This window comes from Rattus norvegicus, chromosome 1 (assembly GCF_036323735.1).
Source record: "Rattus norvegicus strain BN/NHsdMcwi chromosome 1, GRCr8, whole genome shotgun sequence".
NCBI classification, from domain to species: Eukaryota; Metazoa; Chordata; class Mammalia; order Rodentia; family Muridae; genus Rattus; species Rattus norvegicus.
The window spans coordinates 36,679,041-36,702,682 of record NC_086019.1 but is presented as its reverse complement, the minus strand read 5'-3'; the positions used below and the strand labels follow the sequence as shown (position 1 = coordinate 36,702,682).

Here is a 23,642-nt window from a genome sequence, read left to right as displayed (position 1 = left end):
AAACAGAGCACAACGCAAACACCCACAGCTCAGCAGCATATGAAGCACAGAACATGAAATAAATCTCTCACCTGGCCAAGAGACTCCTGAAGATAGACCTCCAAATATTCTGGGGACACAGCAGGAATACTTAGAGAGCTCTGTGAGAGTGGGGGAACCGAGTTAACAAGCGAAGAGTCAAAGTCTTCGATCCGACTTGGCTGATTCTTGTTGGTCTCATTTTGTTCCTGAAGCTCAGAATCCCTTTTCCCCACGTCTTCTAAACTTAGAAGTTCAACTTGTGACTGGATGTGCAACAACTCTGGCTTCATGGCCATACTCAAGGGGGCATCTGATGCCTGTGCGAGTGTGTCACTGTCACTCATGTCTTCTTGTCCTCCGAGTGACTTAAAGTGCTTTGTGAGAGCAGGCCAGAGTCCATCAATCCATGGTTCTACCACGAGCTCTAAACTGGTATGGATAAAAAGCAAGAAAAACCAAATGCCTAGGTTGTCTGTTTGCATATAGCAATTGTCCGTTTGCATATAGCAATGAGATATCAGTAGTTTGTGCATTTGACAGAGGACTATATGCAGCTGTTAGAAGTGCTAAAGAGACTATTAAAAATACAAGTAATTAACTTTCAAAAGAACAGACCTGTGCTGATACACACTCTGTATAATCTGAGCATGCATACAGAGCAAAGAGCTGAGATGCAATAGAAGCTGTTTAGCCCTGGTAACAGGGATAGAATTACTCTTGTAGCTGGCCATCTGCAAGTTAGGGAGCTAGCTGTTTACAGATGTGTTCATTCCTGATGTCATTAACAGAGCTTAGCTATACTCATGTTATAAATGATCATTCCACCAGCTGAAGGCACCACTTATTTTGTCTACTGCACTTACTGATCTTTGTCCTGCAGGTATCGTCAAGAAATCATCCTCAATTAAATGTAAATATGTGACTAAATAAAAACTTCCCTTCCTTTCTACCAATCAATGAATGTGTCCTTTACATTTTTTAATCAATTAACTTTTTTTAAAAGGAAAGTTGGATTAATCACACATTCATTCCTATCTTGCAGAAGTTCATCAAGGACTAATAAAGTCTAACATAGCTGCAATATTCTTGAGATGTGTGAACAGTGTTGCCAAAGAGAGGGCTTGGGCAAGACAGTGTCAAAACACTGAAGAGAAGAATGATCACTTTTCATCTCAACTGAAAGGCACGTCACTAATCACTAAAGCACATGAGGATCAGGAGGTTCATTCAGACCTTTGTCTTCCTAGGACTCAGACTGGAAGTTCATGAACTCTGCACTGTGTTTACCCTGAGGAGTCCTCATGAACGCAAGTTTAGTGGTAAGTTACATGTAAAGCATCACTCCTGTACTTGAGAAAGAGTAAGACAATGCTATCAGTATTGCTGAAGGGAGCTAAGGTCCACCCAGCACCCACTGTGAAGAAGCACAATACTAAAGGTCACAAGCATCAGTCTGTCTGATCCCGCCCTGAAGCTTCACAGTACACCCTGCCATTATCTATCACAGGTACAGAAACATGAGTGACGAAAGCTTTGGTCACCAAGAGGGGGTGGAAGATGTCAACCCGGGCATGTGAGTGCGAATGCATTCTCTGCTTCAGTCTGGAGGAACATCACACAACAATGTCTCCCACTAGCACCTTAACCTCGGACACATAAAACAGTTAGACTGACCGGGGAAGACACGCAAACTACTGAAACACCCTCAGGAATTTTAATACTTGATGGAAGAGGTGACTCAGGATCCTTTGACGACATCTATGTGCAGTATTATAGGAAACAAGATTAATGGACTGATACAAGCATTATCCTACAATTAAATATAGCTCACAAAAAGCTCAAGATGAAGCTGCAGAATGAACAGTAACGTGTGGAAATTGTCTGCAGTTGAAGGAAATCACAGAAGCCATGGGCACCAGGCAGGAAGAGCGGAAACATGAGAAGCCCCCCACTAGCGAGAAGCGGGACACTACTGATGTCATTATTTCCTTAAACAGGTTATTTACTAGGCACAGTGACTGGAAACTCATTCAGGTTTTTACCTGGTCAAAACAAAACCACAACAAGAAAACATGCACGACTATCTGGCTACAGCAAAGACAGTCAAAGGCTGAGCAGCAAACTGTGACTGGACAACGCTGAAGACCTGGAAAGAAACACATTAGGAGAACTGGGAAGGCTGTGCACAGGCTCAAACAGCAAGATGTAAACATGAAAATGAGAAAAAGGCTAATAGTGCAACCTTTATGATGGAGAGATAGCCAAGACATGCCATGGCTAGTGATGCTCAGCCTGCAGGGCTCATCCCCTAAGGGAGATGCAAACAGTGCTCTGTGTGCAGGGCTCAGAGAAGACAGATAGGCGATATCAATGTGGCCAGAGAAAATGCTCACTCATAAATACATCTATACCACGTAAGCGGTGCTGGGTGGTTCTCTTTTCCCAGGGGGACATGGAAGATGGAGGACACAGGCCACCCAGATTCTAGTCATCCGGGCTTCCTGGGTCCCAGAGCTAAAATGCTGAAGTTATAATGAGACTCTTGGATGACTGTCAGTGCTAAGGCAAAGCAAATGTCTTTTTATAAGCTTACAACTTCCATCACGAGTAGAGTTTGCTGAAAAGACAAATGTGCATTGCCCTTACCCTACGCAGTCATCGGCATGTCCAGTGTCATAGAAATGCTGGGCTCCAAGCTCCTGAAGTCGTTTATCAATTACTTTCCCTCCATTGCAGAAGTATGTGTATTCTGAGTCACCCAAACCTAGAGAGCCCAAATACATACTCAGGGAGAATGAAGGCTCATTGATATGACAGTGAAATAAAATGTCTTAGTACTACCCCACGCTCTTACATATACATCAAGTATAACATATAGATCGACATTTCTTTACTTTTTCCAGTAATGGTATGTATGAAATGCTTTTCTACTGTATATCACAAAAGCACCAGATAGACACAAAACAAATACAGGCTACTGGCCAAAGAAATACATGTATTTAACATTCCTGCTTCCATGAGTTATAATAATAATATAGGAATTTGAAAAAACGGGTAAAGCTGGTTTTGAGACCCAGTGTCTGTACTGAACACTTGCCTGACTCTGAACATGACTACCAAGGACAGCCTCTGAAGCAAACACACTCTATGCATGTAAGGAACACAGCTACATCTGCTTGCTTGCATGCCACAGTGGTTCTGAAACCACAACAACAGTACCCAGTAGCTATGATAGTGACTATGTAAGCTACAAAGCCTCAAATATTGATCTCCCCCCAACAGTATTTGGCACTTCTGACACACGTGCAAGACAAGCAGAGGCTGTGCGTGCCTCTGCCGGGTCAATTTAAAGAACTGCTGCAGTCTTGTATCCTGGGAAAGTAAGGCTCCACATCTGCTCAAAAATTCAAAACTCAAGTTCTCACTTTAACTGTCTCATGGCTTGACAAAGGAGTGAGCGTGTGGTAGGAGCACACATGGGCTGACTAGGATGGCTGGATCAGGCTTCAATACGATCTTTATAGAAAAGCTTCAAAACCCGAAACACTACTTACACTGTGCCTGGGGTTAGAATGGAGACTCTAAGCAGGGTAGATTATCTGTGCTAGATACTCTCCCAAGCATATTTATCAAAGATGAATCACACAGACTACGGGCTAGAATATGGACCCATGCCATCTCCCTAGAATCACAGTTTTCTACGCTGGCCCCTCTATTTGTTAGTTAAAACTGATTCTGTAAACATACACACACACACACACACACACACACACACACACACACACACACACGACGTACGCACGCGCACGCATCATGGTATAATGTGATGGTTAAAGGGCAAGTACAGGATTCTGTCTGTGGGTCTTAAAGACTGAGATTAGTTCAAGCAGGCTTGGCAGCAAGCTGCTTTACACGCTGAGCTACGAACGACCACAGGTCCTACCTGTGAGTATCAGTGTCACTGAGGGCAGGCCAAGTCAGTGTAACGGAATTACTAAAACTCCTTATTCTCTGCCAGGGATTGAAAACCACAATGCTCAAGTTACGTCCTTAGAGGACATAACTTAAGAACATTCCCGAAGAATATAATTTGGTTTTGTGACCTACTATTCTCTTAAACAATGAAATATCCCAAGTGCCTGCTCCTTCAAAGGCTTCTGTTTTAGGAGGTTTGGAGTGAGATCTAGACATTAGTGAACATTCTGAAACATTTCTGAAACCTTCTGAAAATGTTCCATGGCTACTGGAGAGGTTCTGCACAGTGTTTGGGGTGTGGCTAAGTGTTAAAGTGCTTCTCTCTGTGCAAGGTCCTGGGTTTGACCCCAGACACACCCAGTATGGGGAGGGAGGAGGCAGGGGGGGCAGATCAGAATATTGCTTTGGGGTACAAACTGGAGAATCATTGACATTTCTATATTTTTATAGAGAAATAGTATTTATGTAAAAATAAAGACCCATGCAATTATATTTCAAGATTTTATAAGATATACTCATATATCAAAGTAGTAACTGTATATAGTAAAAATGAAATCGTCAGTTACCCAATAATCCATACCACAGGTGAGCAAAGAAGTCTGTGGGTAGTGTCTTGTTGTGTATTTCTTTCACAAACTTGCGGGCTGTGTCGGGTGGGTCTCCAGTACCCGTGGTAGATACAACCATCACCAGAGGGCCAGTTTCGGTTTTCAGATCATACTACAAAACAAGGATGCAGAAGTACTGCAGATTTGTGATTTAATGCATCGGCAAGGGTAAGACAAAGTAATCAGAGGCAGTGAGCCCCCTTTCCTGTCTTGTATGCTTCCTTCTCATGTTCCTTCTGGCTGAGTTATCGTAAACTCACACTAGTGAGCAGTCCTGTGACCTCACCTCAATCATGCTGCCACGCAGCTCAAAGGAACACTGCCTTCTTAGGTCACTTTTGCTGATGGCACCAGGAGGCTAGGAGAGTTTAATACTTTTCCCTCCACATGACATACTAAGACAAGCCCTGACATACTAAGAAAAGCCCTATCTCTCCCCAGGCTGTTAGTGGATTCTATACTTCAGAAAAACACAAGAAGCATACAGGCCCATTAAGTTATCAGGAGGACATGCTGAACAGCAAGGCAGGAAAATGGGTTGGTTCTACATACATTCATATTACACACACACACACACAAGAAAAGAGAGCAAAGGGGTTTTACAGGGTCAAAGTGAGTTACAAACAAAGATAACAGACACCGAGAACCCAGAATGAAAACCTCAGAACACTCTCAGGCACGGCTGCGTATGCCTTTAATGCTATTATTTAGGAGGCAGAGGCCAGTGGCTCTCTAGAGTTCAAGGCCTGCCTGGTTTACAAAGAGCCCTGTTCTGCTCCAATAAACAAACACATTTTTTAAAAAAGTGAAAGAATACAGGAGCAGCATAAGATATTCCAACAAAGCCAGGCTGCAGTGTAAGCTACTATTCTGGAATCATCATCCATCTGAGCAAAGTCATGTGTGTACTACAAATGAAACCAAGGCAATGACACACTTGAACAGAGGGTTATTTTAAAGGGGAAATTAAGTGCTGCCCTTTGCCATCAGCTGCCTGTCAGAACCAGTTCCTTGTTTCCTTCATGCTCGGAACACTATGAAGGGTACATGGAGACAGCCCATGCTTTTTAACTCTTCCCAGGTTTCTTCTTCTATTGCTCATAAACATAGCCTAGTTTAGGTTCAAAGAATTCATTTTACATTTGGCCTCAGAATCACGATGCATCAAAATTTGGATTTGAACTTTTGTTCCTCCTGCCTCACTGTCCTAAATAACCAGGTTATAGGTATAAACCACTATACCCAGTTTGTATGCAGTGCGATCAACCCAAGGCTCTGTGCACGATGGACAAGCACACTATTAACTGATCTACACCCTGACCCCATTTTACTTTATTTGTGGTACCTGAGTTAACACAGGGCCTACTAATAAGCTGCGGCCAGTCTTCACTGTCGTTTGTGTGCCTACAGATAGGACTTGGGATAACTTTCCACAACAAAGTATGTCACAGCACAGAGTACAGGAAAATGCACAGGAATAGCTGCCCTTACCTTTTCTGACTCACTGACGCAGTGAAGATCTGCGGAAAACCCGTGTGACAGAGCCTGCTCACTTATTTCTTCAGCTATGGCCTTTGCCTGCCCTCGCTGTGTAGCATACAGTAACAAAAACCTTCTCATCACCTCAGGTCATCAGCTGTAACTCCAACAGTGAGACTAAAAACCACAAAGGGAAAAAAGGGATACTGTTTAATGAAGCAGGTAACCCACAGGACACCCACACATAATTTGAAACAGCCTTTTCTCTAAACTTGTTTCTTAGCACTAATTTTAAATGAACCACAATATGTGATAATGAAAGGAGATATATGAAAGTGAGACTTTTGATTGCATGAAATCCACTGCAGATTTCTAACTTCTTTTGGGTCTTGCAAGTGTTCTTAAGTGCATACCTGTAGGGCTGATCTGCCTTATCTGTACTCAGAATGAGGATCATAAGCCTGAATGGTGAAGGGACTAAGCAAAGCTCAAACACAGTGTCCCAGGGCTATTGTTTCTGCGGAAAAATAAAAAAACAAAAAAACAAAAAAACTCCCGTAACTGTAAAATGTTCCCCTAAAACTGGGGAATTCGTGTTTCCTGCTAGATCCTAATCAAAAGTAGTCAGCGTACATGGACTTTACACAGAGACGGTATTTCCAGAGATAACCGAGAGAAAAGTAAAGGGCACAAGGGGGACTGGGATTCCACACTCGGCCATTCCATCCAGTGGCTAACGCTGAATGTTAGACAGTCTGTTATAAAAGTATTTTTTTTCGTGAGTGAACCAACTATAGTTTTTAAGCAGGTGTGGCTTATCTGCTGGGGAGCTAGGGCACAAAAACTTAAAGGTTTGTTATGAAGCATTGCTACAGAGTTGGCAGGACCAACGGATGAGTCGCAACGCGACAAGTGTAGGCTCACACACTTTGGGGGAAAGGTGGCAGAGAAGACTCCTCCCCGCTGCACCCCGTGAGACGCCCCCTCCCCACGGTCCGGGGGACTCAGAGACGTCATTCCCACTGCGCAGGCGCGAGTCCCGGCTCCCCGCCGCATCCGTCACCCTCGCCATCCCCGGCAGAGTACCTCCTGGTGCGAATTCCGCGCGGGTCCCCGTTTTTCTCAGATACCGTCTGGGAACACTGCTCATGCGCGCACCGTACAGCACGCATGCTCTGCACGATCACCAATAGGAATGCTGGAGGACCTGGGCCAATCGCTGAGTGCCGAATGAGGGCGGTGCCTTAGCGCCGCGCACGCGCCAAAATGTCCTACAGGTAAGGGACAGTGCGTGCGGGTGTCCGTGGGGCTTGGAAGTTCTGCGTTGGTCCTGTCCCGGACGTGGCTCGGAGCCGCTCGGTAAGTTCCGCGGGTTTACGCCCCCCCCCCAACTCGCGCTCCAGCGTACTCCGTGGGTTCCGGTCTGGCCTCTCGGCGCCTGCCTCTGCCGTTGCCCTTTCCGCTTGCTTTTCTGTGATTGTTTTAACCAGTGCGTGAGCTTCAGCCCAGCCGCCTCCCTGGCTTCTCAGTGCAGATTGCCATTCTTTGCTCGACTCGTACCTGGAGTTTGAATTTTGCCGGCTGCTTCTCCTCTCACGTAAATATAAACATTGGCTTCTCCTTCCCCCAACACGCAATTCTCGAGATTTAGAGGTAGAATTTAAATTCTAGCTCTTTCTCTCGCTCCCAGCTTCACTGGGCACGGTGGTTTCCCTGTTGCTGCAGTTTCTTATTTGGAAAAGCTTCAACCAGACGAACTGAAGTACTGTAACTTACAGTAAAGACTGGGCAGATCGTGGCAGTGATTAGGAGCCAGCATCTCGCCCTGATATAGTGAGGCCACAGGATGTCAGCCCTATGATTCTTCAGTGCACCTGACAACACTAAGGTGTTCACGGTCCACAGAAAAGAAATTTCAGGATGAGCCAGAGTGAAACTAAGTCAATGAGTGCTGATGAATCAGAAAATAGGATTTTTTGAAAACTGAAGAGACACGTGGGCCTGAAAGCCTGAGTGGTAACTGATGTATATGATTATGGGGTTTTGGGAGCTATTTAATGGGCAACCAACTTTACATGTTAAAGGAGGCATGTGTTGGTGTAGTCTCTTCACTTTGTCCATAGAACGTGGTCCTTGAAGAGGAAAGCTTTATAAAGGTACGTAGTGGTAAAAAAAACATTAATCTGAGATCCTTACATACACCTATGACTCAAGGAGTTTAGATTTAAGGCATAGTTCATTATAAAAAAAAAAAAAAAAACTTTGTGGCACTGCCTAGAAGGGGTATGCATGTCTTATATGGGTGGCCTGGCTAGTTATTGGTGAAACTATTGGGTGTCAGCCAATTAGGTGTGGAGGTCCGGGCCAGGAGAGTGGGCACCCTCCTCCCAGGTTCTCTGTTTCTTAGCTCGATAGGAAAAGTAAGCCTTGGTTTTTAAAACGTTTTAGCAAGGTTCTTGTTTTTTTAATCTTTGTCATGGGATACTCATTCTTTCATAAATGTTGATGTTAAGTCCTCTTAGCATTTGACCTTTTTTTGTTTTATTTTCTTAGGCTAAGTCACGTGTGGTGAACCCTATGGCATGGCGTTCACCCTGCGGAGGGCCTTTTGTCATATGTCTGTTTTTTGGATGCCCGGAGCTGTGGTTGCTCTGAAAATTCACCCTGCCAATAATGTCCAAAAGGCAGTCAGAGATTGCCTCCGTGTTTGGTTCTGCTCCCTACAACCTGATCTGTTCAGGGTCAGATTCTATCATGCATACTGTAAAAGCTTCCACTCAGAAAACGGAAATGACCTTCATCCAGTCGGTGAGCCATGGTTCTCTCAAGCACAGGTATGGAACCAGCCAGAACAGACTCTTAAAAATGAGGATGAAGAGATGCTTTCCAGGAGGCTAAACAGCTTCGCCTCCTTTGAGGAAGTGTTGAGTTTCATCCATACACTGGACACCCTGCCTGTCACTCTGGCATCAGCAGCTCTGCTCAGGATTTGTGAGATAGGGAAAAGAGATGATGAGCAGAGACTACCCAAAGAAGTACTGGAAAACCGCGTCTTCCAGGCTTTGTGCCTTCGCTGTGAGCGGGATCCCTCACATCTGACCAATGCTGTTTTGGTGACCGTTTTGCAGTCTCTGGTTATAGATCCTCAAAGTAGCCTGGTGCTGAGCCTTGTGGCAGAATGCCAGCGCCGGCTGCGAAGAGGCAGTCTGGAAGTCCACCATCTTTGTGTTCTTGGGGAAAGTCTGGCTAGGCTTCAAGGTGCAAGTTGTGAGATCCTGAAACTGGTTATCTGTCAACTGCAAAGTGAAAATTTGGAAACATTTGCTCCAGAGGATATCGTGTCCGTTTATAGGATTCTGCAGGCGTGTCCTGAAGAAGTAGACAAACATCAGACATTTTTAAACACCGTAAACAACTTCTCCCTTTCAATAGTTTCCTACCTGAGCCCTAAATCCATTAGCCATGTTCTTACTGCCTTAGTGGCCCTGGACCAGACTCACGCACGCCCACTGCTTATAAAGCTGGGCAAGTCCGTTGTGAGATACATTCCCCGTTTTACTAATGAGGAGCTCAGGCAAGTCTTGGAGGCATTTGTTTATTTTGGACACAGTGACAGGTTTTTCACAGAGGCCTTAGAGCAACATGTTGCTGCCCAGTGCTTCTCCCTGGACCCCGCCGTTGCCAGCTCTGTGATGGAGTACTGCAGTAGAAAGCGGATTCTTTCCAAGCCCATCTTCGATGTAGTTGCAGAGATTTTTGTTTGTCAGTCCGAAAAGTTTTCACCAAGTCAGATTTCTGAATTAATTGAGCCATTTGGAAAACTCAATTATTTACCACCAAATGCCCCTGCTCTGTTTAGGAAGGTAGAAAATGTGCTCTTTGCTCATTTACGTCATTTTCCACCCAAGATGCTATTGAGGCTTCTTCACTCATGTTCACTGATTGAGCGCCATCCGGTCAACTTTATGTCAAAAATATTCAGCCCCTTTTTCCTTCAACGGCTGCAAGGTGAGGCAGTTAACAAATTGATTGTAGTGGCTCGGGGTGCCTGGGCACTGTTTACATTGACTCATAGCTCTAGTGTCATTTGAAACTGCTTGCTTCAGGAGTAATGGGTGGTTTTATGACCATAATCCCTCTTTACATGCCAACATTCCAACCCAACAGTTTTTAACTTTTTTTTTTTTTTTCAGGTAAAGAGTCATATTTGGACAGACTGAGCCTGGCACAGATGACCCAACTTTTCCTAACCTCTGTCCTAGAGTGTCCTTTCTATAAGGTGAGAATAGAGATATCAGTGGCATGGCTTTATGTAAAACAAATGCTCATCTTCTGTGCTCTCTGATATCTTCAATTTCCTTTGATGTTGATCTCAAACAGCAGAACCTTCTCTTAGGCTGATTGGTCACGGACATCTTGTGGCCCCATCTTTGGAAGATGTCCCCTTTCCTCATTCTTGTCCTAGAAGATGAGTTTCTGGCCATGTAGCTCCTTAGACTTCATCAGACATGAGACATTCGCTACTCATATTTCCCACCACAGGCTCTCGAACTTCATATCACTGCTGTGCTACTCTGGTTTGCACAGAGGCAGAGAGCTGCTTCTAAGTGTCTCCTAAAGCCATGCCCAGCTTGCTGGAGTTTAGCTGGTGCTTGCCTTTCTACACGGCCCTATTCTCATAACTCACAAAGCTTGTGTAGTACGGATAAAGTACGGATAAAGGTGGACATTTCCCACTAACAGGGATACACATCATCTGTGCCCAACAGTGGATGAAGGGGATGGCCATGACTTCCATGTGTCAGCTGCAGTGTGGTTGGTCTTTGAAACCTTGTCATTTCTTGCCTAAGAGGAACTGCCCTGCCACGTGGTTAAATTGCATTTCAATGAGCAGTGATGGCCTTGAGCATGCTTTCAAATGTTTATTCTTAATTTAGATTTCCTACAACTCGTCTTTCTATAGCTATAACTCATATGAGACAGGAGTTAATATATAACCGTTGTACATGGTTCTTTTTTCTTTAGTTTTTATTATTTTTAAAGTCTTTATTGATGATTTTGCAGTGCAGAAGTTTTGAAAACTTTTTCAGACAGCTATCTGTAACTTTTGAGTTTCCTATCTCGGTAACATCTCATTTCTGTTCTGCCATACATTTGACTCCGCTTTTAAAACAACATTTCCTGTTTTAGCACACTTACAATTTAGGGATTGGTATGTGTACTTTAATTTTAAAATGTTGTTATTTGTTTGTGTTCGGATCTGCATGCTTTGTCACTGCATAGTATGTGTCAACACACTTATCTCACAGTCTCCTGTGTGCATGTGTGTGTGTATGCTCCATATGTCAAAGAGAGTGCACAGGATGCATGGTACTTGTATTCTGCCATGGATGGTAAAGGTTATCTTATTTTCCAGATGACCAGACAGCTTGTTAACCCCTTTGTTTTATCCCACTCCCTTTTCCTTAGGAACTGAAGTGTTACTTTTACCACATTCTCCTTTTACCATGATTAGTTTTTATCACTTTCACACAGCCTGGGAAGAGGTAACCTCCGTTGAAGAATTGCCTCAATATGATTGGCCATATCTGTGCTAACATTCTCTTGATTGGCTTGGGAAGGTGGCTCACTGGTGCCTCCATCTCTAGGCAGGCTGTATAGAAAGCCAGATGAGCAGGAGCTAGTGAGCATTCCCTGGTGCTTTTGCTTCAGTTCCTGTTTGAGCTTTCTGCCCTGACTTCTCTCAATAAGGGGCCGGGACCTGGAAGTGTAAACTCAGATGAACCCTCTCCTCTCTGTGCTTTTGGTCATCATGTTTATCACAGCAAAGAAAAGCAAACTAGAATACTACTGTTGAAAACTTCAGCTGAGAGCCAAGTGCTGGTGGCAGCACACATCTATAATCTCAGCACTGGGGGGAAGAGGCAGGCAAATCTATCGAGGCCAGGACGGTCAGCTACACTGAGCAATCCTTGTTCAAAAAAACAAAAAACTGTAGTTGAGAGTGATTATGACCTTGAAGGAACTCCATGCATCCCAAAAAATCTTTTAACCTGAGTGCTCTTGTGTATGTTTTACTCATTTAAAAAATATGAGCTATAGCAGCCATCTTGTGTATTGTCATTTTCAGAAAATGATGTACCCATGTCTTAGAAACATACCATGTATATAAAGTAATTTTGGATCAGTCTTTTATCCCAGTAGCTTTCAACTCACTCTGTGGCCTTATATCTTTTTCTTTTTTATGTTTGCTTGTATGAATATTAGGGCCCCAAACTCCTTCCTAAATATCAAGTGAAGTCATTCCTCACTCCATGCTGCTCCCTGGAGACGCCCATGGATCTCCATCTTTATAAGTCTGTGGTGATTGGACTGATTGATCTTTTAGGATCAAGATTGTATTTTGCTTCAAAAGTGTTGACACCCTATTATTATACCATAGGTAAGTAACTAGGGGCTTGTTTTGTCAGAAGCATCCTGTCCATGTCGTGGCCAGACATCTGTGAGATGCAGGACAGAACCTTCCCTCTCCTGAAGGCGAGCAGAAGGAGAGGTCAGCAGAGGCCTGGCCAGGAGAACCAGGACTCTAAGTTTAACACATCAGCCACATAGTAGCAGGATGTCCTGGGCACAGCACTTAACAGTTCTCTGCTCAGTCCTTCATCTGCTGAGTGAGAGAAGGAACGGTGACCTCCAAGACTGATGGATAAATAGTGAGTGCTCCATGGCCTCTGCATCAGCCCCCGCCTCCAGGATCCTGCAATGTTTAAACTCTTGTTCGACTTTAGTGATGAAAAGTCAGCTGAATAAACCCTTTCCTTGCCAACTTGCTTTTTTGGCCATGGTGTTTTGTCACAGCAGTAGAAACACTAAGACACGTGGGAAGAGAGCAGACCTGTGAGCAGGGTTGAGGTCTGCAACTGCCTTGGTGTTGGCTTAATTTTGAGGGTTTTCTTTACTCTTTATTGAAGAATTCACACCTTTTGTTGCATGAGGAAGAAGAAAGAGTACATGTTCTGTACATTCTGTTAATTGCTTGAAACCACTCTGCTTCAGAGTAATTGAGACCTTTTGGTGCAAAGCTGGCTTGTGTAGTCTGTAAGGCCAATTAAATAACTGTTGTCACTGTGGGTTGTGGCCATTACTTTGCAGCCTCAGCCCTCTGATAAAGGCATTATGGAAGAAGTGAACAAGCACAAGGCACAGGAAGATAGTGTTGTTGAGGGTATCACACGAGGAATTTTTCCTTTCTTTTGCCAGATGTTGAAATTAAATTAGATGAAGATGGATTTGTATTGCCATTTACAGTGGATGAGGATGTCCATACAAGGTAAAGAAAGCTGTGGGTGCTACGGATGCTTTTCTTAAGATAGACAAGCATGATTCTGGAAATTAAACTCCTGAGCTTCATGGAGCAGCAGCAGCAAGCACAGAGCCTACATGGGTGTGCATCAGGCCCTGGTGTAGATGTTAAGTGATTAGCTTAGTATTTTTGTGGGATTCCTGACGGTGAGACAAGTGGGTCTCTGACTCTCTTGCCTGCTCTTTGGACTCTTCCTCCTGTTGGTTGCTGTGTCCAACTTTGAGAGGCTTCATGTCGTTTTGTCGTGTTTGGTTATTATCTCTTAGAAGCCTGTTCTTTTCTAATGAGACAAAAAGGAAGTGGCTCTGGAAGAGAGGAGAGGTGGAGAGGACCTGGAAGGAGTCCGGGGAGGGTAAACCATCATGGGGACTGTTAGGAGAAAGGAATCTATTTTCAATAAAAGGAAAAACAAGCGAAAACAAATGCTGAATCTCTCAGTTTTGGAAAAATCCTTTCATTCAGTAAACACTAATAGGATTAAATTTTTTTCAACAAATGAAAGGGCCATCTATTCATGATTGATTTAAAAATAATAGTGGCACATAGGGCTAAACAAGTAATTTCTGGCAAGGAAGGGTGCACTTTGACTTGTTGCTTTTGCTTTCTCAGGGTGGCCCTGTGTATTGATGGCCCACAGCGATTTTGCTTGGGCAGTAAACACTTACTTGGAAAAGAGGCCATTAAACAAAGACACCTGCGGTTACTTGGTTACCAGGTTGTTCAGGTATGGTATCATCTGTCTTTGTTTTTGTTTTTCCTTCAAAATGCAGTGTCTGTTACTAAAATTTGCTTTTTCAATTACGTACATGGTACACAGTACAACTCCAAAGACTTTACTGGAATGAACTGCAACCAACAAGTAGAACCAACTCAGAAGAGAAGTGGGGCCAGACGAGGGCGGTCATGGGCTTGGCTAGGATGGTCCATCGATGACGGCCTGCCTGTTGTCTGTTCGAGGTCTTGTAGGAACATCCTAATTATACTTTTGCAGGGCTAGTAGGTTCTTTCAAGTCCATGTACAAGAAAAGCTCCAAGCTGCAATCCGAGCAAGGGTGGAGTTAGCTCCCAAACCCTTCCTGACATTGTCTGCTCATGGATTTTACAGACCCAGCCTCTATTTTAATTTACTGTAACAGTAAGTGGCTTGATGCTCCAGCCACTAGTTTATATCTTAGGGGTTGATTCGGTTTATTACTTGACTCACATTTTGTAGTTAGGATTTTCAAAGCTTGGTATTTTCCAAAGTGGTACATACCTATTTCCTTACCAACATGCTCACCTCTGCCTTCAGAATTACTGCTGTTGGAATAGCTTTTGCTTCCGTGTCTGTCTGATTTAATGGGTAAATTTAGCAAGGTTGTTCCAGGGTCTTTATCTACCCTTACTCTTCCAACATTATGTTTTCAATGGGGATTTTGTAAGGTCTGCTGGGGGGTTGTAGTAAACACGGATACACACATTTCCAGCTCTCTTTAGTATTGCTAACTCCTCTCTACCTTCCTCGTGGCTTTTCCATGGTATCCTGTCATTCCCACATTGATTTTCTAAGAGCTAGCCATGTAGTGTGTGTTCAGGTACCATTGCTTCTTTATTGCTTGCAGCCTAAACTAGAGACTTCCGTGTTAGTACCCAGGAGCTTGCATTATCCAGTCTGTACACATAGACTGTTTAGGCACATGGCCTGCTCAGGACCATGCGTTACCCAGTCTGCACACAGTTAAAATGTGTCTACAGACCCTGTAGACACATGCTCAACCACCTAGCCTGTGCTCCCAGCTCTGTCCCTCCCCATCCCTCCTAACTCCCTCTTTTCCCATCCTTCTTTCTTCTCTTCCCCTGCCTGCTCCCTCTCCACAAGCCCTCCATTTTTCTCTACTTTCTCCCTCTGCCTCTGGTGTTTTCATAGCTGGGGTTGTCTCTGGCTTTATGTAAACTCTAGTGGTTCATTGACCTCCAGCTCAGGTTCACTTCTTGTGATGTACGTACTTCGCCTTCCTCTCCTCTCTCAGCTGCCCCTCTGAGCCAGCATTGCTCTAGGTGCTGGGAACTCCAGGTGCAGATGTCAGGTAGGACCTTTGTCACTCCTCTGATGGAGGAGGGTGTAAGAACCAAGGTTGAGGGACAGCAGCGTCACCAGGAGTTTTAATGGTGGTTTTCCTTTCATAGGTTCCCTATCATGAGCTGGAGCTGCTTACATCAAGACTTGAGTTGGTGGACTATTTACAAAGAAAGCTCTTTTCTCAAAGCTCCACAGTCCACTGGTAACAGAGGAAACTGGCTTCAGGATTCACAGTGAAAAAAGATTTTATTTGTAAGAGAGTTTAATTTGTGAATTAGCCACTATATGGAAATTATGTTTACAGACTTGGGATCTGAAAAGGGTCTGTGTCTTTTCTTATACCATGTATATGTGTATTGGTGGTAAATTTGAAATTAATTTAATGGCGTCTTAGATGCCTTCACTGCAGAGCAGGATCATTCAAATGCAATAAAATAATGTAACAAGTAAATGTTAGTTGTCTTGTTTTTAATGTGGTTTTCTGTTTCTAGTGAGGATTAGAAGGAAGTTTATCTCTCACTTCCTTCATTGGTGGCTGTGGTATTTGGTGAGAAAGGTGGAGTCAGGAAAGCAGAACTATTCAGGTTGGGGTTGGGAGTGCCTGGAGGGAGGGAAGGGGTAAACAGCGTTGTTTATTTGTTTATGCATTAGTGGCCTCAATTTCTCTCCCTCTTGGGACAGGTGTGAGGCAAGCTAGAAAGCTGGGCTTGTGACCATGCACAGGGATGTGTGCACCATTCTCCACTCTGCTGAGCACTGGACATCATACTCCCATGTCTCTGGTGCCTTCTGCTTTAGACAGTGTGGAGTACTTGGTCTTGAGAAGCCACAGCATGCTAAGTGTCAGTCTGCTTCTGCCCTGCCCTGGGCACAGCTTCTAGGGAGGCAAGTTTGACTACACTTACCCCAGGCTGCACTGGGCTGTAGGGAGGTGCTGTGACACTGCTCCAGGGATGAGAAAGTGCAGTCTGGAGCTGTGGAAAGCCAGAGCTGGATCAGGGGTCCCCAGGCCTGCGGCAAGGCCGGGCCATGGGATTCTCAGACTCTTGAACATCCAGGTGCCACTGGGAGTCGGTGGCCTGAGGGCTGAGGACAGGGTCTAGCCCAGGATAGGTCAGGGATTGGGGGAAGGAAATCACTGGATTGTGTTGACTGTCCTTAACTTGGTGGCAGCTGTGCCTGGGAGCTCAGAGAGGCCTTCTGCTGCAGAATTAAACTGGGGCTCTGTAGTCAAATGACTTCACCATGGCTCACCTCAGCAGATGTTAATGAAAGGAGACAGTCCATAGTTCTAAACAGTTTATTGGTTGTTCATGGTGGAAAATGGATAGGTAACGTACCATACCTCTTTTTCTCAGGGTCTGACCTGAAATTAAATACCTTTTGCAGGGTGGGATGTCTGGGAAGGGAAGCTTACTGGCTAAGCCCTTTGGGCCTCAAGGTACCTCATTAGCATGGAGAACTCTGCTCTGGGCCTATGTGACCACAGGGCAGTTTCCTTTATGGGAGGAGGGTGGCTTATGTTCCAGGCCAGCAATCTGGCAGGGTGCTGGGAGTTACCAACTCTCAGGTGTGTGCCCACTGAATCTCTGATTCTTTTTTTTTTTTTTTTTCTGGTTTAATAAGGAATTGTTTAATTTTGAGAAAAAGGTCCCAAACATCAGGCTGTTCACAAAAATAACTTTAGAAAGCAAATATTAAAAGACTATTACACTATTTTCTTGTATGATGTATTTGACATTCCAACTCCCATTCACAAAAATACATTTGTGGTAACAGTCACTCGTGTGAGGGAAAACACATGAGTGTGCAAAGCTGCTCTCAGGGTTACAAGTAAACGAGATGCCTCTGCAGTTAGGGAAGTGACGACTGCACTCGTGAACGGGAAGAACTGTACTCCCTGCATAACAAGAGATTATTTTGGAGACACTTGATAAAAACCATACAACTTTTTACTGTTAAGTCAAAGAGGTATCAAATTTAAAGCAAATCTTACAGGGTAAGACAATAAAACTACTAAGGAGCATCACAGGAAGTGAAAGTGGAAGCAGGCACAGGGCAATTATGAATTAATGAACACAGGAAGGTGAGGAGGGAGAACAGTGAGAATGTGCAGAAGATTCTAGGGGAGAGAATCTGGTGTTACTTTGATCCTCTTGTAGGTAAATGAATAAAGGGATAAGATTTCGAAGCTCCACTATGCGCTTAAGAGTCATTCCCTCCATTGGCGCTGTCATCTCCTTCCTTGGGCTCTTTTTCATCGTCCTTCAACTCAGCTGTGGGAAATAGACGCAAGTAAGGTAGAGTTAGAGGTACTCTTCTCATCCCTGGACTCCAGTTCCCCCATCCCCCTGGTCTTCACTATTGTTATCATCCAGCAGGCCACTCTCCTCGGCAGTCCTCTGTACCGCCCAGACTCCGCCTTTGCATTTCTCATCATTTCACGGGGGTGCTGCTCTGCTCTGCAGACTTTTCATTCTTCATCTCTACTGGGGACGAGAAGGACAAGTCTGCTTGTTTGCTTTGTTCTTTTTCAAGTTTTTCCAGGCTTCCCAGCAGAGAATCCACTTTTTGTTTTATCTGAGTCAGCTCCTTTTTAATGGCTGAAGGTCATCACCTTTCAACTTTCCAGACTTGGAAGAAGATCCCCGTTGTCTACTCTTCAAATTGAATCCACTTTTGCTCCTTCATGAGGTGTTCCTGGACACGCTGGCATTTGGAAGGCACCATGCTCAAGCAATAGGAAGAGGAGGAAGAAGAGGAGGAGGAGAAGGAGAAGGAGAAGGAGAAGGAAGAGGACGAGGACGAGGAGAACACGTGCTGGGTAACTGTTTACGCCCTGCCATAATCCAGTTGAAAGTCCTCGTCCAAGTCAAATGAAGACCTGTACTCGCTGTAGAATATTTCCCACCTGCTTTTTCCTAGGTTCACTTGGCTCTGCAGCCAGGTTAATATCTAAAACCTGGCCAGCAATCATTCTGCCATCCTCTCCAGCTACTGCACCTTGGACATTTCTTTCATTAACAAAGCCCTTAGGGTTGGGGATTTAGCTCAGTGGTAGAGCGCTTGCCTAGGAAGCGCAAGGCCCTGGGTTCGGTCCCCAGCTCCGAAAAAAAGAACCAAAAAAAAAAAAAAATCCCTTATGCACAGAGCAACCCACAATTTTGCTATCCTTTGTAAAGATGGTCTCCACATCAGACTTCTTGACCACCAGAGTGTTGAGATTCCCAGTGAATACACAGGAATCGTGGATTGAGGATCTGTCTTGTTGGTAACATTGCTAGCCAACTCCTTTGATGATAAGGTTTCTAATAAAGCTGAAAATATAGTTCTGAAGATAAATAAATGTCACTAGAGGAAGGACAGAGAAACTGCCTCTCCTACTGTGGGTCTATGCCAAGACACTGGAGCCACACCAGCAAGGAACCATGACCATTCCCACTCTGTCACTTTACAAAATCAAGTCTCTGGGTCTTAACCTGCTCTACCTTATCACACTTCCTGGCATGGTTTATGTCCCACAGTAAGAACTGCTCAAGAATCCTCATGCCTGACTTCATTTCCACTTCCTCACTTGTTGGGGATGGACTTGTGTTTCAGGGCCTGAGGAAAAGACGTGGTAGTGTGACATCCCTCTTGTCTGTGGGTTCTGAGCCATATATGAGATATCCTCTGGCCTGTATAATCTGTCTGAGCTATGAGGACATCCTTGTGGCCCACGGGATTTGAACCACAAGGGACACTGATGAAGAGAATAGCCTCAGTGGACAGTTACCTGGGAAGAGGGGGCTTTAGTGGCCTAGGACAGACTTACTCGTGGGAGCATTTTCTTAACTACTGGTTGATACAGAAGGTCCCAGTCCACTGTGGGCAGTGACATTCCTGCACCATATAAAAAAAGCTAGCTGAGCAGAGAACAGGGAGTGAGTGAGCCAGTAAGCATCTTTGTCCATGGCCTCTGCTTCAGTTCCTGCCTCTGGGTTCCTGCGTGAGCTCCTGCCCTGCTTCTCAGTGATGGACTGTAGTAGTCTATAAACTGAAGTGTGTTTTCTTATCCCAACTTGCTTTTTGGCTATGGTTTGTTAAAGCAGTAAAAAGCAAATCAGGACCAGTTTTGTTTTATGCTCTTAGGGATTCTGTAACAGTACCACAAAGTGAGTGGGTCACAGTGGTGGGATAAAGTATCAGCCCTCACAGTTTGAGGCTAGGAGTCCAGAGTCATGGTGTCAGCAAGATACGCACCTTTGAACACTTTACTGCTTTGTGTACTTTGTAGTGCCCTGGGGAGCCTTGGTCTGTTCCTGGCATTGACATATGATCAGTAGGTGTGCATGTGTGCATGTTCATGTGTGTGTGTATGTGATGTTACATTTTAAATGGCTTCCTTCCGTTGGGGTGTGTATGGGTTCTTGCCTCTTCACTTCTCTTTGAAGTGTGTCCTCATGTAAGGATTCTAGCCATGTTAAGGCTCACCACAAGAAAGTTAAACCTGTAAAGACTACACAAGTCAAATGATACACATACCAGGGGCACTCGCACAGAGCAGTGGCACTCTGGAAGCATGCACAGAAGCCATCTGCTTAGGCCCAGAATGATCTGTAGTCTGAGTTGGGATCTGGAGCACAGGGACCCTGGCTGTCATGCCTGGTACAAAGCAAAGGGGATGTTCCCAGGAAAGAAAGGGAGAATCAACCAACCCTGGTTCTGTTTAGATTTTTTAGTATTGTTCTGCCGAAGCGAGCACTCTGTTTAGATTTTAATCCTGAGAGTGTTTGTGTCATAAAAATAGTCTAATAAATAGTTTTTGGCTTCACCAAGTGGCATGAATCTGGTACAGTCACATCTGGGTCTCTAAATTGAGTGTCCGTGCCTCTGAATCTTTGTGCCTGATTGCTGTGATCACAAGCATATCCAGGCAGTAGCTCTTAGTAGCACATATTTGACAATTTTGAATAAGGTCTAATCTTGTTATATTTTAACAAGTGCAGTGAAAAAAGAAAATAGGTGAAAATTGTTAGGCACAGACTCTGGAATCGGCAGGGATATCCTCTTAGGCTGTCACTAGGGGGCAGCAAATTCACGGCATTGATTGTGCTAAAGGAGAAACCAGGATCTCTGTGTGTGTGTGTGTGTGTGTGTGTGTGTGTGTGTGAGAGAGAGAGAGAGAGAGAGAGAGAGAGAGAGAGACAGACAGACAGACAGACAGACAGACAGACAGACAGACAGACAGACAAATGTCAATCAATTTTAGGATTTCAGGACACGCAATTTCCAGGTCCTAGTCCAACATCATGGACTGATCCAGCCTCCCCTGCTTCTCAGTCTTTGTGGCCCCTTCTCCTGCTCCCTGGAATTACCTCCTAAATAATTCATGAGCATCTGATCCCTAGTTAGACTCAAATTTAGAGGAAACTCAAGCTAAAGCAACATTTTTTAAAAATTGAATTTTATTGTTTTACTTACTCATTTTACATCCTGCTCATTGTCCACTCCCAGTCATCCCCTCCCACAATCCTTTCCCCTCCCCCTCTCCTCTGAGCCCAGTAGGGGCCCCTGAATACCCTCCTCCCTACAACACTGGCACTTCAAATCTCTGTGAGGCTAGGCATTTCCTCTTCCACTGAGGCCAGACAATGCAGTCCAGCAAAGAGAACGCATTTCATGTACAGGCAACACCTTCTGGGATAGCCCCCACTCCAGTTGTTTGAGATCTACATGAAGGCCAAGCTGCAGGGAGGTCTAGGTCCAGCCCATGTATGCTCTTTGGTTGGTGGTTAAGTCTCTGAGAGCCCCAAGGATCCAGGTCAGTTGACTCTGTTGGTCTTATTGTGGAGTTCTTATCTCATTGGAGCCTGCAATCCTTCCTCCTATTCTTCTATAAGAGTTCCCAAGCTCCATCTGCTGTGTGGCTGTGGGTGTCTGCATCTGTCTGAGTCAGCTGCTGGGTGGAGCCTCTCAGAGGGCAGCCATGCTTCTGTCTGTAAGCCTAAGAGAGCATCATTTATAATGTCAGGGATTGGTTAAAGCACCAATTTTTATTTGTCATCAAGTACTTGCTGAGTACCTACTGAACCATCCAAGATAAAAGATTCAAGTGACCATGCCCTGGAGAGCTTTCAGTCTAATAAAATCACAAACTCTTCGCCTGGTCAACTTTGGCCAGGATTCTGAATCTTCTGTTGTTTAGCAGTTTCCTGTGGGTTCAGGTGTTCTATCTGGAGCAGTCTCTTTATAGACCTGGAATTTTTAAGTTGAAATATTTCCTTCAGGAAAGAAGGGGAAATGCTCATGAGCTCAGGACTTAAATAACTACTAAGTCTCACCAAGTTCCTGAAACTAACAATACAGACTACATCTCACCAAGGTTACAGAAGCAGTGAAAGATTGCTGGTGGAGAAAAGAATAAGTTGAGCTACTCAGCGAAGGTTCTCTAACCTATGGAGACATCTCTGAGTCACATTGAAGTCTCCAGAGTTTGAGCTTTTGTAAATTGACACCTGGGTTCGGCTTTTTGGCGACAAGATTATTTTAGTTGTATTTGCTTCTTTAAGTAACCTTTCTTGTACACTCCTATAAGTAACCACAGTAAACTCATTTATTCTCGAAGTTATACTTTGATGTAATTATTACTTTGGTTCACTGTTTGAGGTGATTAGCTGTTTTCCATCCCACATTAGGCAATCTATGCTTTTTCCTTGCACAATTTAGTTTTAGCAAAAGAACCCAAAGTTAGTATAACAAGACTCCACTAAGTTCTATCCATGCTCAACCTTCCTCACTAGATCTGCACCATCCACAATCCTCCAAGGTATCCCTGACTGCCTGGTCTGTATTCAGGAGGTCTTCTGCCAGGTAGGTTTAGCCAGTACCCCTGTACCCTCACTTTTCCTCTCTCTCTCTCTCTCTCTCTCTCTCTCTCTCTCTCTCTCTCTCTCTCTTTTTTTTTTTTTTGGTTCTTTTTTTTTGGAGCTAGGGACCGAACCCAGGGCCTTGCGCTTCCTAGGTAAGCGCTCTACCACTGAGCTAAATCCCCAGCCCCCACTTTTCCTCTCTTAATCCATGGCACCAAACTTGTTCCTTGGCTCCTGGCTAGATGCCCTGTGTATCTTGCTAGTTTCAGGAATGTTGTGAGACCTGGCAATTGAACCTGATCTCGATCTCAGGCTGAAAGACCCATTGCAGTAGTCCCTACACCCACTGCCATATCTGTGAACAAAGCCTGCCTTCTATGTGTGCTCATTCCCCTCCGTTGCTGTGATAAAATACTCTGAAGAGAAGCAATTCAGGGGAGGGAAGGTTCAATTTTGTTTACACTTCAGTCCATGTCCATCCTTGAGAGAGCTCAGGGCAGAGACTCAAAGCAGAAACCATAGAAGAATGCTACTAGCCAGATTGCTTGCAGGTTCATGCTTAGCTATAAGAAGAAATATAATCCAAGACCACCTTGCCAGAGATTGGTACACCCACAGTAGGCTGAATCCTCCGACATTGTGACGGTCCTCACAGACATGCCAACAGTACAATCTAATGGGGGTGAGCCTTCTACTGAGATTCCTTTTCCTGACTCCAGGCTGTGTGGCACTGACAGTTAAAATTAAAGCTAACTAGAGATTGGTTTTTTTTGGTTCTTTTTTTTGGTTCTTTTTTTTTTTTTCCGGAGCTGGGGACTGAACCCAGGGCCTTGCGCTTCCTAGGCAAGCGCTCTACCACTGAGCTAAATCCCCAACCCCGAGATTGTTTTTAACTAAAGTGCTATTCGTGAAGTTTTCTTTTACTACTAACAAAATAAGTAACTGAATGAAATTGCAGCTAGCAAAATTATATGTCTGAATGGCTGTGAACGGGATTTCTGTAGTGGAATAATCTCAATTTGGGCTATGCTGGAGCCGAGTTCTCACATAGTTTCTGTCAGCCCCGTCTACCTGTGCAAGTGTGTATACTTTATCATTTATACAAAGCTTGCAAGGGGCCTCAGCTGACCTCTCAGTCTGTCTTTGGAAAGGCTGGGAGAGGTGGGAAAGGTTGACAGTAGATTGATTATAGAGGGTACTTTATTTTATTTTACTGATACTTTCATGGGGACGATAACATTTAACTGGCATGCTCTTGTGACTTCTGCTCCTGGGAGAAGGGTGAT

The 23,642-nt window shown here is 44.5% G+C and overlaps 2 protein-coding genes across 14 annotated transcripts in view; one reads left to right on the top strand and one right to left on the bottom strand.

Annotated features, from left to right (window-relative positions):
• Positions 1 to 7,307, bottom strand: part of Mtrr (5-methyltetrahydrofolate-homocysteine methyltransferase reductase) — a 31,966-nt gene extending 24,659 nt beyond the window's left edge. For 2 of the 8 annotated variants that reach the window (XM_006227813.5, XM_063282712.1), the window contains exons 1-5: positions 7,170 to 7,307; positions 6,096 to 6,260; positions 4,563 to 4,716; positions 2,668 to 2,785; positions 72 to 450 (exon numbers count right to left, since the gene is read on the bottom strand). In XM_006227813.5, coding sequence (XP_006227875.1) covers positions 72 to 450; positions 2,668 to 2,785; positions 4,563 to 4,716; positions 6,096 to 6,224 — 780 coding nt within the window. In that variant the 5' untranslated portion in view covers positions 6,225 to 6,260; positions 7,170 to 7,307. Of the gene's footprint in view, positions 1 to 71; positions 451 to 2,063; positions 2,168 to 2,667; positions 2,786 to 4,562; positions 4,741 to 6,095; positions 6,261 to 6,496; positions 6,808 to 7,169 lie in introns of those variants that run through there. The other 6 variants (XM_063282710.1, XM_039102881.2, XM_006227814.4 and 3 more) reach the window with 6 other exon arrangements.
• Positions 7,307 to 15,956, top strand: Fastkd3 (FAST kinase domains 3). Of its 6 annotated transcripts, none has more exons than NM_001082574.1 (7): positions 7,424 to 7,442; positions 8,637 to 10,091; positions 10,277 to 10,362; positions 12,351 to 12,525; positions 13,344 to 13,413; positions 14,056 to 14,170; positions 15,613 to 15,956. In NM_001082574.1, exons 2-7 carry the CDS (start codon positions 8,666 to 8,668, stop codon positions 15,709 to 15,711), a joined length of 1,971 nt encoding a protein of 656 aa, NP_001076043.1. In that variant the 5' UTR covers positions 7,424 to 7,442; positions 8,637 to 8,665; the 3' UTR covers positions 15,712 to 15,956. The 6 variants fall into 6 exon arrangements, 5 of the variants coding, with proteins under 5 accessions (XP_063138774.1, NP_001076043.1, XP_006227873.1 ...); XM_006227811.3 differs by lacking the exon at positions 7,424 to 7,442 and adding an exon at positions 7,542 to 7,680; XM_006227809.4 differs by lacking the exon at positions 7,424 to 7,442 and adding an exon at positions 8,101 to 8,239.
• The last annotated feature ends 7,686 nt before the right edge of the window (positions 15,957 to 23,642 follow it).

Bases quoted from the DNA above. Each gene is read 5' to 3' on its own strand.
- Fastkd3 (NM_001082574.1), top strand. From the start codon at position 8,666: ATGGCGTTCACCCTGCGGAGGGCCTTTTGTCATATGTCTGTTTTTTGG. The intron at 10,363-12,350 runs GTGAGAATAGAG...TATGAATATTAG, and splicing joins TAGAGTGTCCTTTCTATAAG to GGCCCCAAACTCCTTCCTAA. The intron at 14,171-15,612 runs GTATGGTATCAT...TTCCTTTCATAG, and splicing joins TTGGTTACCAGGTTGTTCAG to GTTCCCTATCATGAGCTGGA.